The sequence below is a fragment of the Impatiens glandulifera genome, chromosome 9 (assembly GCF_907164915.1).
Source record: "Impatiens glandulifera chromosome 9, dImpGla2.1, whole genome shotgun sequence".
Taxonomy (NCBI): Eukaryota; Viridiplantae; Streptophyta; class Magnoliopsida; order Ericales; family Balsaminaceae; genus Impatiens; species Impatiens glandulifera.
In genome coordinates, this window is record NC_061870.1 from 33,277,447 (window position 1) to 33,292,116 (window position 14,670).

General features: G+C 34.0%; 2 protein-coding genes across 5 annotated transcripts; one reads left to right on the forward strand and one right to left on the reverse strand.

Moving 5' to 3' along the window:
- The first annotated feature begins 2,580 nt into the window (after positions 1 to 2,580).
- Positions 2,581 to 5,469, forward strand: LOC124914824 (ethylene-responsive transcription factor RAP2-7-like). Of its 2 annotated transcripts, XM_047455436.1 has the most exons (10): positions 2,585 to 3,167; positions 3,260 to 3,285; positions 3,395 to 3,425; positions 3,522 to 3,609; positions 3,683 to 3,828; positions 4,015 to 4,059; positions 4,204 to 4,316; positions 4,388 to 4,521; positions 4,609 to 4,788; positions 4,881 to 5,469. In XM_047455436.1, the coding sequence occupies exons 1-10, from the start codon at positions 2,653 to 2,655 to the stop codon at positions 5,274 to 5,276; spliced, it is 1,674 nt and encodes a 557-aa protein (XP_047311392.1). In that variant the 5' UTR covers positions 2,585 to 2,652; the 3' UTR covers positions 5,277 to 5,469. The 2 variants fall into 2 exon arrangements, with proteins under 2 accessions (XP_047311393.1, XP_047311392.1); XM_047455437.1 differs by lacking the exon at positions 4,015 to 4,059 and having other exon boundaries at positions 2,581 to 3,167.
- Positions 5,470 to 7,493: 2,024 nt separating this feature from the next.
- Positions 7,494 to 14,553, reverse strand: LOC124916755. Of its 3 annotated transcripts, none has more exons than XM_047457518.1 (14): positions 14,436 to 14,553; positions 13,868 to 13,966; positions 13,595 to 13,722; positions 13,339 to 13,492; positions 13,154 to 13,263; positions 12,874 to 12,957; positions 12,747 to 12,795; positions 12,573 to 12,664; positions 11,139 to 11,271; positions 10,831 to 10,910; positions 9,227 to 10,704; positions 8,561 to 8,677; positions 7,717 to 8,486; positions 7,494 to 7,636 (listed from the first exon to the last, which is right to left on the reverse strand). In XM_047457518.1, exons 2-13 carry the CDS (start codon positions 13,958 to 13,960, stop codon positions 7,888 to 7,890), a joined length of 3,117 nt encoding a protein of 1,038 aa, XP_047313474.1. In that variant the 5' UTR covers positions 13,961 to 13,966; positions 14,436 to 14,553; the 3' UTR covers positions 7,494 to 7,636; positions 7,717 to 7,887. The 3 variants fall into 3 exon arrangements, with proteins under 3 accessions (XP_047313474.1, XP_047313473.1, XP_047313475.1); XM_047457517.1 differs by having other exon boundaries at positions 7,494 to 7,639; XM_047457519.1 differs by lacking the exons at positions 13,595 to 13,722; positions 13,868 to 13,966; positions 14,436 to 14,553 and having other exon boundaries at positions 7,494 to 7,639; positions 13,330 to 13,469.
- Between the last annotated feature and the right edge of the window lie 117 nt (positions 14,554 to 14,670).

Consider the following 14,670-nt stretch of genomic DNA (forward strand, 5'->3'; position numbering starts at 1 on the left):
CATTTTTTATATCTATAATTTGTCATATTTAAATGTATTATATGAGTCTTCTCTTAAAAGTTTAAAATAAGATTTATTTATCTTTTAAAGTACTTAATATTATAAAAATGAGAAGAAATATTTAAAATATAATTTATTAGTATAAAAGTATGTCATTTTTTTTAAACTCACTCAATTTTGTTAATAATATTAATGAATGGTGGTGTAATTTATATAATATTATAATTTTAACGTAATAATGTAATAAATTTACACTTATCTTTTATCTTATTCTAAATTGTAATCAACAATATTTATCTTTAAAAAATTGTTTATAATGTATAAAATGACCCCTACAACGTAGGGAAATAACTCTAGTATTTTTAATAACACTTCTTTAACTTTTTATATATAATATCTACACAAAAAGACTACTTCTAATCTAATCAACAAAAGTAATAATAATAATAATAATAAAAAAGATCACCGAGCAAGAGAATAAAGCAATATTAAACAACAAATTGATTGTTATTTTCAATGTTTGACGATTCCTATGAGCAAGAAAATATTATTTATCTAAGGTTAATATTGACTATTAAGACACTAATATTGCTAATTAAAAACAATTAGTCAATAATTGCAACGTCTAATTCATTTCTGTTAGCATCAATTAATGTGCCAATGAGTATTTAGTAGTACGTGGTAAATTGTGGACCTAGGATAAATTGTTTAATTATTTATTGTATGACAAATTGTGTTAGTTTGTTAATTAGTATATTAGTATTATTTATTTAATGAGACGTGATTGGCATGGAAAACTATGTTTTCTTGATAATCCAATAATTAATTATTAGTTAGGTCATATGTTCTTGCACATTCCTCCAAATGACACTCCTTTATTATTTCTCACGTTTTGTATAATTAATATTAATCTCTTTTCTTAACCTAGGGAGTAATGTCATTATCATTTCAATATAATATTTAATTTAAAAGAATTTGTCAATTAAAGTTAAGTGGCTAGCTGTCAAAGTTGATACAGTTAATAAATGTGTTACACATTACATCATTCCTATTACTACTAAACTTTTTATTTGAATAAATTTAAATTATTTAAAAAAATTAACTAATATTATTATTATTATTATTTTAATATTATGATCTTTATCCTTCCTATCTCAAGTAGACAAACAATTGAAAAAGTGCTACAAAGTAAACATGAATAACATTTTCGTATAAAGATATCATTTATTTAGAGGCTTTAACTAAATGCTTGCAGGGCCAGCATCCAGAAAGAAGAAAAGTCAGATGTAATTGATTCGATCAGATGGTTCAGATCTCCAAAACGCTCGACCACATTGAGAGGAAGTTCGTATAAAAATTTATGTTCTTTGTGACGCTCGAACGAATTTATAATAATAAAATATATTTTTAAAGTGATATATAATATAGTATTTAAATTTATAAATGATCTAATTTTATATATGTTGAATTTAAATTTAAAAAATTGTTACTAATGATAATATTATAAAGGTAAGTATTGATTTCTATGCCTTGTTTGATTTATGTTATTAAAATAACACAAATTCAAAACACATATTTTTATTTATATTTTTTTCATCACGTTAATTAATTTATTAAACAAAATACTTAAATATAATCTATTTTAGATTATTATTTTTATTTTATTATTATATAATTAATAAATTTTAAATATTTTTATCAAAAATATTATATATATTCTCAAAATAATACAGCATTGTTATGTTTTAATAACTCATGTTATAACTAATATAATATTTATTGGAGTGCAAGATTAATCCAGTTTTAATGTCTTGTTTGATGTAGTAGATTTTTTTTTTTATTTAATTTGGTTTTTGGAAAGAAATAGAAAATAAATTATTTGAATTAAATAATTAAAATATTAATTATTTAATATTAAAATATTATTAAAAAAAATATAATAATTTGTTTAATTATTTAAATAAGGGTAAGTATATAAGAATGTTTGTACGGATGGGTGGTGTTTGTTATAAAAAATGAAAAAAAATTGATAGATATTTGATATGAAATGAACCGGAAACCGGGGAAGACCGGTTGAAGTGAGAAGAGAGCCGAAAAGGTTGGGTCTTAAAATAAAATGGGGATGAAACGTTCATTCACAGGTCCCATCGATCGATCGTCGTCGTCTCTCTCTCTCTCTCTCCACCCCCATGGAATCACATAGTCGGCGATGATTCCACGTCGGGGACCAGATAGCGTCGCGGCAATGCAACCTACGCTGACTCTCTCAACTCTACACCGGAAGAAGAAGAAGAACTTCTCTTCGTCTGCGATCGTTGTTGCCATTTCATAATCATTGCCGCCGATGTAAGTCTAATCACTACTTCATCCTCTCTCTCTCTCTTAACTCTCTGGATCTCTACTTCCATCTCTCTACAACTTCTTCGTTTTCATATTACTAGTAACTAACTGGCTTCTCACTCACTCGCCGATCATCGTTTCAGATTGTTTTGTTGTAAACGAACTGGATTTATGTATCTGTTCAATTGTTTTAAATTGATGAGATAATTGTTCTAAAAGTTGGAAGCAGGATTAGTCTTAAGTTCAGTTGTTGTTGTTGATGATGAAATTACGTATTCTTATACAGTATAGATATATAGAGTTGAGGCGAATATGGCGATGTTTGATCTCAATCTCAACGTGCTTCACGAGGAAGACTCCATGACAATTGGAGAACAATTGGACGAGTCAGGAACATCAAATTCGTCTATAGTAAATGGAGAATCGTCGAGCAATGCAGGGGACGATGACTCGTCATCGGTCCAAGCGGTCGGAGGCGACAGTTTTACTTTCAATTTCGATATTCTGAAGGTCGGCGGCAGCGAGTGCAAGAGAAACTCAACCGAGGCTACTCGGTCTGAGTTTGTGACTCGGCAGCTTTTTCCGGATGGAGGAGGAGTAACCACCAGTTTCAGTTCGATCTCGCCGTCTTCTTCTCGATTGCATCCCAATTGGATTGATCTTTCGTTCAATCAAACAAGTGCTGTCGGCTTGCAAGAGGCGATTATCTTACAACAGCAACAAAAGCCGCAGGTGAAGAAGAGCAGAAGAGGACCGAGGTCTCGAAGTTCGCAATACAGAGGAGTTACTTTCTACAGAAGAACTGGGAGATGGGAATCGCACATCTGGTGAGTCTCTCTCTCTCTCTGTCTGTCTCTGAAATCTTCCCTCATCTTATTGATCCTTTTGCTTATACCAACACCCGCTATACTTATTGCAGGGATTGCGGCAAACAAGTATATTTAGGTATGGGAGTGTCCTTGTTGTATTTTACTTCTTTCATTGTTTAGGTAACAAGAAGAGTCTTTTGGTGTTCTTAATTTTTGTCATAATCTCATGAACTTGGACGTGATAGGTGGATTTGACACAGCTCATGCTGCTGCTAGGTAATACTTCTACTATTGGTTTAGACATGAATTGAGAATAGTAGCTAGGCTTAAGTATTAACTTTCCAACCATTTCTTCACATTTTCTGATGTTAGAGCCTATGATCGAGCAGCAATCAAATTTAGGGGTGTGGATGCTGACATAAATTTCAACCTTACTGATTACGAAGAGGATTTGAAACAGGTAATTTGCCATTAATAATTGTAACATCACTTGGTGGATAGGTCTTGATAGTGCTGCTTTTGAATATGTGCAGATGAAGAACCTGAGTAAGGAAGAGTTTGTGCACATCCTTAGGCGCCAAAGCACGGGTTTCTCCAGGGGAAGTTCAAGGTATAGAGGGGTGACACTGCACAAATGCGGCAGGTGGGAGGCTCGGATGGGGCAGTTCCTTGGCAAAAAGTAAGTAGCTGAATATACATTGTCTGCCTTAATTATGCATTGACTACTACTACTACTAATGTATGTGAATTGGATTTAGAGATAGTCTCACCCTGTGCAATAAGATAGATGTATGTAATATTTTAAAAGAAGAGATGGTAGGAACCCAATATTTAAATCTTGGGGATGATGATGATTGCATTGCAGGTATATTTATCTTGGGCTTTTCGACAGCGAAATAGAAGCTGCAAGGTCCTCGCAATAATCATGAATACTCTACTACTACACCCTTGTAATTATTGAGTTATTGAAATTATCTTTGATTTGAATTGAAAAGTAATGGAAGATTGTATGTTGTTGTGTTTTGTTGTATAAAAAAATGTTATGGGGATTTAGGGCTTATGACAAAGCAGCAATCAAATGCAATGGAAGGGAAGCAGTAACCAACTTTGAGCCAAGTACCTATGATAAAGAGATCGAGCTAGAGGAGGCTAATAACAACGTAAAAGGTATTTTTTTCAATTAGTTATTCTGTTGTTGTTGTTGTTGACTCTAACTAATCATGAAATGAATACAACAGATGGTGACAATGACAATCATCATCTTGATCTGAATCTTGGAATCTCTACAACACCTAGTACAAGTTTGGGTGGGAAAGTACAATATCACCCCTATGACATTCCCATGGCAATGAGATCTAATAATAATAATAACGTAAGAAGACTTGAGGAGACATTGTTGTGTCGTACTACTTCTTCTTGTTGCTGTTGTTCTAACTCCATTATTAATATTATCTTGTAGATTGAAATCCCTCTTAATACTACAACATTGATGGGGTATCCTCCAAATGTTAGAGGAGTAGGAGGAGGAATAGCAAGAGCAATGCAGGCTCCTCCTCCTCCTCATCCTCCTCCTGCCGCTGCTGCTGGTGGTGTTTGGACAGATGGACATTCGAGTTATTTCTTTCCGAGATGTGATCAGGTGATCATCCCTAGTTGATGGCAGTCATTATCTATATATCTAATGGAAGTAGTAAAGTAATGTAATAATTTACGAATGGTATATATTTGCAGATAAGTGCAGAAGGAGGGGGGGAAAGAAGAATGAATGTAGGTTATCGACAAAACTGGGGATGGGCTGTTGAAGGAGGCCCTCCTCCACTTGTCAGTTCAAGTAACAGCAGCAACAGTAGTAGTACTACAACTACTACTACTAGTACAACACCAACAGCAGCATTCTTTGCTGCTGCAGCATCATCAGGATTCTCATCTCTTAATGCAAACAACAACAAAAACAAGAACAATATTAATAATAATAGTGTTGAAGTTGTTGTTCATTCGGGGCCATCATCAAAACCGCCACCGCCAGCTTACTACAACATGAGCTTCTTCTCCTCGTCTTCATCTTCGTCAGCTCCATCTGCTGGTGCTGTTCATCCCTCTCAGTTCCGACTAAGGCAACTTCCATAACCACCACCACCATTACCGTTGGGTCTCTCTCGGGTATGAGAATGCAGAATAAATTTGATTTCTAAGACTATGAATGAATACTTACTAGCATTATTATTATTATTATACATTCTGAATTTGATTTGTTGATGACTTAAAAATATTGTTGCTTTTCCTTTTTCTGTGATTGATGATGATTTCTTTCTTGTATAGTGGACATGATAGAGTGTAAGGAAGAAATCATATGCATTTAGATCAAGTTGAATTGAAAGTTATTTTTCATATTTTTTTTTCATATTGGCCAATTTACTTACCCAAATATGAATTTCTAGTTACCTCGTTTAACATAAGAAGAGAAGGAATAATAATCAAATTTATAAAATGTTTTCTTTATTCACAAAACTACGTTTTAAACATGTGCAGTGAAGAGATTATTTTAGATTTTTTTTTTAAAAACTAAGAAAATATCTATTTATCTGAGAGTAAGGTAGCCAGCCATCTCTAAAAATCTATCCGCATCAAATGGAGAGGGAATCCCCACGTCATCTTCTAAAGTCAAATTCTCAATATAAAGCAGTTCCATTACACAAGTGAACTCTTTTTTTCTTTTCGATATTTTAATTGAACTAATACTAATTTAAATACGTTTTCGATTTAATTTTCAAGTTCGGTTTCAACTCGAAAATGGAACCGAAAATTGAATACATTTTTTATTATTTATTTTAATTATATATTATATTGGTTATATATAATATATTTAAAAAATTAAATTCGGTTCAGTTTTCCGAGTATAAAAAAGTTTAAAGAACTCCAATACTGAACGCCCCCTTGTTGCAGCTCTTTGTGTGTAATTTTTATATATATTTTTAAAATAAAATTATTGGTAATAAATAAAAATAGGGAGAAATAAAACATGTGCGTAGAAAGCAACATGACTCAAAGTGTGCTATAGAGTACATACATACTAGTGGGTTGGTTGGAAGTTGGAACACATAAATCTGATGGTTACTGTTGTTTTAGGTTAATGAAAACTTATATATTAATTTAATAGTTAAATTAGAACGGGGTGTAATATTTTCTTTACATACAAAATTCACCATCTTGTATAAAATAAAATAAAATAAACTAATACAATATTCATTAGTTTAAAAAAGTAAACTCAAAACCCACCACATAAAAAGAGCAAGTTAAAACTTGTAAAGATTTTTTTAAAAGAAAATGAAATAAATTCTGGGACCATTTGTTGATATCAGAGATGCATTAATGAATAGAAAAAGATTAAAATTTGTGGCAACAAATTAGACAACGAAACCAGACCAATTATCCAGCCATGAATGGGGTAGTCTCATTGCCCCCACTCTTGTCTTTTCTTTTCTTGTTTCAAATGAACAGTTTTTCCACCTAAAACAGCTTTCCCATTCTCTTAGTACTATGACTACAACTACTTTTTTTTTCTTTTTTTTTTTAATATAATATTCAAACTTACTATAACTACTACCACTTTTTGTATCATGTGCCCAAACAGCTGTTTCGATTTTATTGTCTATATTTGTAGTTTAAGGAGACAAATATAAATGCCCCCCTATCATATCCCAATACATAAAAGGAGCTAGCTAGTGGTGGTGGGGATTGTTGTTATATTTATATTAATATTTAGAGGAGACAGCTGTCATGTCCCTATTTGCTGCTACAACATAATTAAAGTTGGAAACAATTCCAAACATATTGGGCTCTCAAATCTTCATTCAGTCTCCCTCCTCCTCCTTTTCATTTCTTTCTATTAACCTTTTTTACCAATTTACCCCAAACGTTTCTTTCATTTCCTAAATTCCTAGCATTAAGGAAAACCCATTTAAAAGAATATCTCATTTTTTAGGTCAGAGATACATACATACATACATAGTGAGTGCCTTTAAAATATCAACCCTTATATATATATTCCCCCCACACTTTAATAATTTAGTGGACCTACTACAATACCTAAATCCAAAAGAAATAAGGTAATCACATCAAATGGTCCATTGGCCTTGTAGAATTTATATACAACACTTGTGAGATAATAGAATACAAAATGAGATAAGAAAGGATTCTTGATGAAAAACTCATTAAATAAATAAGAATAATATTATAGAGTTTGTCTTTCATTAACTTGCTTGGTTGTTTTATTATCACACACTCTATCCGATTATTCATAATATTCCTCTATCCGGCAAGTAAAATATGAGAGATTGCACAAGTAAAACTAAGTGATTGTTTTTTACTGAGCTCTCTCATTTGTTCAGTCTTTAAATCTTTGCAGGTAGGTAGCTCCCTCTGGAGAATATTATCCAGCATCATTCAATATTTTTATTATCATGCATATGGTCGGTCATCATCGATTGCTTCTGCAACAAAGAAAAAGGATAAATATATATATATTTATTTGCGTCACAGTAGTGAAATATGTGAAATATATATATACCTGCTGCTGGTATCAGGAAAACCATATAATGTGGAACATTGACCCAAAGAAAGACCAGGTACCAATTTTGTGCCTTCATCTACTAAGCCACATCATCATGCATGATCACTCTGTTACAGTGTTGGTACAATTTATAGCAATGATGAATATTCAAAACCATGACAAAAATCATTAAACACCATATGGTCCCATAAAGAAGTTAGAAGAAGAATCATCATAGCCATTATGGGACTTATTAAAACCCAGTCTTTCAGTTCTTAGGTTGTTGTCTGTCATCCCCACTTCATTTCTGTTAGAAACCACCTCATTCCATTGATCCCACTGTTCATTTGGTACCAGACCCGACGATCTTGATGATGGTGTGTGGTTTCTATTAGGTAATGGCTGGTTCATTGTTGTTCGAGAAGATGGTATGCCATAAGCATCATTTACACTAGTACTAGTAGTAGAATAGATATCCCCTATCTCGGCATGTCGCTGGTGGTTTTGTTGTAATGGAGAAAGTGATAATCTTTGTTGCATCAATAAATGAAGTCTATCGTATTCATTTTCAAAATAACCCATCTGCAATGGAAGACTTGTTCTGATATCTAAGGCAGATCCACCACCAGGATAATGATGATACCCACCAGACAGTGTTGTTCCCTCGCAAACTGCCATAATGGCAGGATCCATGAACTCAATACCTAAGGTGCTGCTACCAGCGTTCACTGTTGGTGGTGCCTGGTATGAATTTCTCAATAGTGGTGAAATATTAAGTAAGTGATTCCCTGAAAAACAAAGTCACAACATTTTTATAAAGAAACTTTTTTAGAACATCAGGTTAAGTAGAACAAAAATTCACCACTCATGGGGTCAAATGGCTGTTCAATTCTTTCGTGTGAAGCAAATCCTGGTGGTGGTGGTGTTCTGCTAGGAGCTGAGAATCCAGGAGGAGCAGTATTTTGAGTTCTTGACGGAACTGTATCAAATGATTGAGAAATAGGAAGATAGACAAGACCAAATATCAAATACAAGTCGAAGTCGAACGTATACACATGTAGGCAAATTTATATATATATAAAATGTTTGATGAGCCAGAATAGAGTAAAATATAGCTTCCTCCATGGGTTTTAGTGGTTCTCAAAAAAAGTAAAAATACAATGTAATAATTTCTTTCACACAATTTAAGCACATTGGATTCAACCTATTTGGCAGCTCTTGATGTACTAATTTGGTGATCAAACAACATAAATGTATAATGAAGAGGCAGCACAGCCTGCACAGGATGATCAAATCAAGGCAAAAGGCAAATAATGTTCAGGAAAAGTATCTGAATACTGTAGCAAAAAAATACGGCAAAAGGGAAATCATGTCCAAGAAAAGTATCTGAACATTGTAGCAAAACGATACTGAAGAAAAACATCAAGCAATCTAATCAACATAACACGCAAGAACAAACATGGATTAGTATCTCAAGAACGGGTATGAAATTACGAATATCACCAAATTGGTAAATTGTGATACTAACCTGGAAACTTATTGGAAGGTATGTTAGAGTAACCACTGCTAAAGATATCAGGTTCCTGGAAGTTGGAAGAATAGAAACCACGACTTCCAAGGTTAGCAGAATTGACATCTCTTCTATTGGATATATCATGGTGGTTCAATAGATGTTCCGGTGAAAATCGACCTGTACTACCTAATGCTGACTCGTAATAAGAACGCTCATATCTAGGATCCTCCTCTCTTGCGAAAGAAAATCTAGATTGACTATTGTTTTGTCCTTTCCAGGAAGAACTTGACACGTTTAGAGTTCCCTGATGATTATCACTCTCACCAAGAAAATTGGAAAAAATTTGAGGTGGTGCCAATGGGGTATCCCAGGCATCAAAATTCATATTTGAGATTATATTGTTCTCCCCCATATCCAAAGGACAACTCTGATCAACACTGGCAAATTGAGTTTCACTACTCTGCCTGTGCACACTATTTACTTCACTTGGAAATTGTCCAACTGATTGGTTCAGATCAGCAACCCTATTTAACAAAAATTCAGGGTAGCCATTATGAACTGCTGAGACACCAGATGAGTTTGAAAAAGGAGATTTGAAAGGTGATTCTAGCTTGACAATAGGTGATTCACATTGCTCAAACGGTTGAACTTGATCTCTAAGATGATTTGAAAGGTGGAAAGTGTGGGATGAAGTTAGGAATCCATTTGGTCTACTAACTTCTGGGTCCTTAAGTCTCTGCTTATCAAAGTGTCTTAAATCTTCTTCTACTTCATCATTAACCACATGTGAATCTACTTTTGCCACTAGAATTGGTGAATCTAACATTGTCTGAGAATTTTCTCTAGCAACAGAGTTCAATCCACAACCTAATTGTTCAGTAGAGATGTGAATATCATCAGCAAGATCTGTGCCATTTCTCATGATTACTGATGTCAAACATTCTGTAGATTGTTCATTATGCAGCTGTTTTAGATCTGGACCTTGGGTAATCATAGCAAATTTATCATCAGAATGTACTTGATCATCCCATGTATCACCAGAATGTTCATCTCCCGCGTGTCTATTTATGCCAACTGATAACAAACTGGAGCATAAGTTCCTCATTTTTCCTTCAGAATGAACATTCAGTTCCTTTTCTAGAGTAGAACTGTAAGATTGCTTTGAAAAATCAATAGAGGTTGTACTGCCATTTTGTTCCACATTTCCATGGTTAACCTCATGTTTCATAGAATAATGTAACTGAGTATTTTTTGAAGCAGCAGAAAGTCCTGATGCAGGAACCACAGATTCGGTGGACCTCCAATCTTCACTTGTATGAGGTCTGATAGATTCCAATGGCTCATATTTAACTGTATGCAACATTTTAAGGCCACCTTCGTTAGGAATGAGCTTCTTTCCATCTCCACCATTAGATTGAGTCTTAATTGTCGATGCAACAGCAGTAGAAAAGTCCATAGAACCACTTACACTTTCAGGCATCTTCTTTGAAGGCCTGTTGGGAAATGCCAAACTATTAAAACATTGCTTGATATTTGGAGGATGTGTTCCACTAACACTCATAAACATTCAAGGATCTAAAGTTTAGATAGATAAATATCTAAATATGATAATAGCATACCATGATACTGAAACTGGACAAGCAATAGAATGACCAGAAGTATTATTTGGGGGTGAATCTCTGACACTCATTATTGTATTCTGCAACTCAGGTATGAAACAAAATTAATCATTATCATAAAAGATATGCAATAGTGATTCATCCTTTCTCATCATTAATGCATATGGTAGAGCTCAAGAGCATGCACAAAGCAGTTCAGCATGAGAAATATATTTGACAATACTAGTTTGAAATAATCACCAGCAGAATGTAGATGAAGAGAGTAAAGTCAAATCTACAGTTTAGCATGACAAGTTTTAGACTCTTACATTTAAAGTGCTTCTACTAGTGTCCTTTCCTGAGGAAGTGGTGCTGACTTGGGTGTAATCATCCGCAGGTGGTGGTAACATATTCCCCAGGCGACGTTGCATACCATTTGAAGCACCCGTAATTTGCTGAACCCTACTTCAACACACAACTAAACTTAATTAGCATGGCCAATAAACCAGCACACAACCATGAAAAGAAGGAACCAAAAAATGCAATGAGTCATTCTAAAGGGAATTTGAAATTGAAATAGATTAGTTGTCTCAATCAAGGTATGCTAAAACTATAATGTAATATCTGAATCAGATACTGAATATCTCAGTAACATCTTAAACTTGGTACTGAAGAAGGACAGTGGAAAGACAAAGATATGTACATTTGTTTCTAAATGTTATGCAACAGCTGATGAAACCTAGAACCATTCAATATCTTTCTAAACTTACAAAGGACTGTTTACTGACATGAAATAAAAAAATCATGAGCCTTGTAGAACATAAGGATGCAACACAAAAAGAATTGTAGCTTCTATCATATCTAGCACAGCCCAGAGAGAAAATATGATTAAAGATAAAGGTTTTAAATGACAATTTTTAACTTTATGAACATATAATGGAAGGGACCAGCTATGGACATCCAAAATATAATTCAAAAAGTTTTCAGACAAGTCTTCCGCACTTACTTGAACTGATCTTACACTTTAGTTGGTTATAGATTGGCTTAGTAAAGGTAAGAGTAGGAATGTATAAGGTCTTACTACAACTTTAAATGATGCCTTTCAACTTTGGTCACGTTTCCATCTCCATACCCAGTAGCTTAAAACGCGTTTGTCTTTTCTTTTCCTTTTTGAAATAATTGATTATGATTTTACCTTAATCTTATTGCATCTTTTTGAACAATTAAAATATGAGCTTGTTTTATAGCGATAATAACGACTATTTTCTCACTAAATGGATATTGAGTATTATGTCATACCACGTCAATAAACTACGTTAATGTCTGGTGAAGCAGCAACAGCTTAATATCTCAAATTGCACACCCAGGAATCAGGAGGCAAATTGTAGATTTCAATAGCCACAAAAAGATTGAATCCAGGAAGCCAAGATGAATTAGAAGGACTATCCACAAAATGGATAAGGTGATTTGCCACATAATGGAGCAAAACAGATTTGGGGAAATTAATGAAATGTATAGCAAGTAAAGGTGCTAGTTGTCCTTAACAAGCAACCCTAAAGTGAAGCACCAAGCTTTTTTTGTTTTTCAGTAAGTAATTTCAAATATGTACCTAAGATTCAAAAGCATTGTGTCCATAATGCCTCTGGGTTTCAGCTACATATTTTACATCACTGTTGCCCTAGTAAAGGTGCCCTAAATTTCTCATAACAAAAATTGAAGAGAAAAGGAGAATAAATAACGATATGGATAAAAACTGAAATTACCTTGTATATGCAGGAATCATTTCATCTTTAATAAAACTATTCTCTTGTGAGCCAAACTCATGCAAGTACAAACAATCAGGGATACTGCATGGCTGCACCAATAGTAGTTCAATCACTAAATAAAGACTTTTCTCCTTGTAACCTAACTCAAACTAGGTGATTTCAATAGCATACCACATTTCTGAGCCAAGAATGACAATATTTTGTGGTTCCAAAGCATGCCCTGCAATATTAAATCGATATTTGTATTCACTAAAAATTGCATAGGATGACATTTAGGAATCAGGTCATTTCTTCATACCTTAAAGGATTACCCTGCAGCACAAATCCATTAACCGACTGAATACACCTAACTGCTTCATCCTCCTTTGAATATGTAATATATCTGAAAAATATACAATATTTGACAGAAGAAATGATAATGTGCCAAATTTCATGCTACATATCCAAACTAAAGAAATTGTGCCATAGAACCTGCCCTTGTTAAACTTTCTTACTTCTCAGTATAAAGCAATACCAAAACAATGACCTTACTGTGACTTCCATTCTTGAGTAACTTGCATTGTAAACAAAATACTTACACACTACATGTATTGTTTGCAAAATTTTGAATAGCACCAGCTGCTGTACGGGACATGGATACCTTTAGCACCTTCCCATACTGCCCAAAGTACTCCCACCCCTGAAGTAGCTGTTCAAAATATGATGTAGTTGTTAAGACACAAGCATGAATATGAAAGAAAGAGAGAGAGCTAACCTAACGCACCTCTTCATCTGCTAAATTAAGAGGCAAACCAACAATGTACACAAGATTCCTTTGAATCACTCGGACACTACTAAGTTGCTGCCTTCCATCAGTTATTTTAGATTTTGCCTTCTGCATCTTCAGTTTTTTTTCCATACTCCTCTCAGCAACCAACCTAACAAACACGATAACCACCATGACATCAACTTCCCAAAAAGTATAGGATAAACTTATCCAGGTGAGATTCCTTGCAATAGAATATCTTTCAGATAATAACCTTTCACATTTTTTTGCCGTCTCAACAACTTTTTCCTTGTCATAGGCAGTACGGCAAGCTGGGCATCGGCCTTCTGTCTCATCCTTCTCGGCCATGTCCATTATGTGATGCCAGCACCAAACACATATCTGCAAATATGCATGGCCAAAATGTAGAACCAACTTATAAACAAGTGATAATCCAAAAAATTATCCTTCAATTGTAAGAGCATATAAACCATGTAAATGCTTGCTAATTAATTTTGACAATAAGTCGGAGTCTAGATTCCCAAACCTCATAACCACATTTGCAAGGCTTCAACTGCTGATCTGTCAAGTCCATTTCCTCAGCACAGAGAGGGCAATTTTTTTCTCCTTCTTCACTCATGATTGCCTTTAAGTGAAATGCAATAATAAGTAACATCACAAGCATTTTTAATACAACAAATTGCACCAAATTGGCACTCGATAAGAAACATAAAGCATTTGAAATAACTACATTGTGACAGAAACTCCAAGTGTAATGGTTGTATTCAGATGAATTTGAGAAAGCAATAATGAATTATCGAAAACTGATAACCATACGAAATGAGGTTCCTAAAACTAGTAATATAACACTTAAAAAGCATACACAGGACTCAACTGCTGAGAAAAGATGAATCCGAGAACTGAAGAACTCGAAATAATAAAGTGATTTAAAATGCATGCGGACCAAAACTTGGAATCGACGAGAAAGTAAAAGAAATTATGATCTAGCAATTGAATTTCCAATTCCGCCAAATGCGGACAATAATTGGGGATCTTACTGTATCAATAGCAAGAAAGAGATCCAAGAAAGGCAGGATTAAATTATGAATACTTACAGAGGGGATGGAGGATTCGCAAAGGAGAATGAGATTGAAGATACGCAGACAGCGAAGAAGAGGAGACGCACACAACCACAATGCCTTTTAAGAGAGAGAAAGAGAAAGTGGAGATCTGGGCTCGCTAGTTGGGGGAGGGGCTAAATATGACCATTTTTTAAGCTGCGGATCGCGTCGCTGTCAGTACGTACGTAGCATCCATCATCTTAAAGGTAATTTTACAAAATCTTACAAT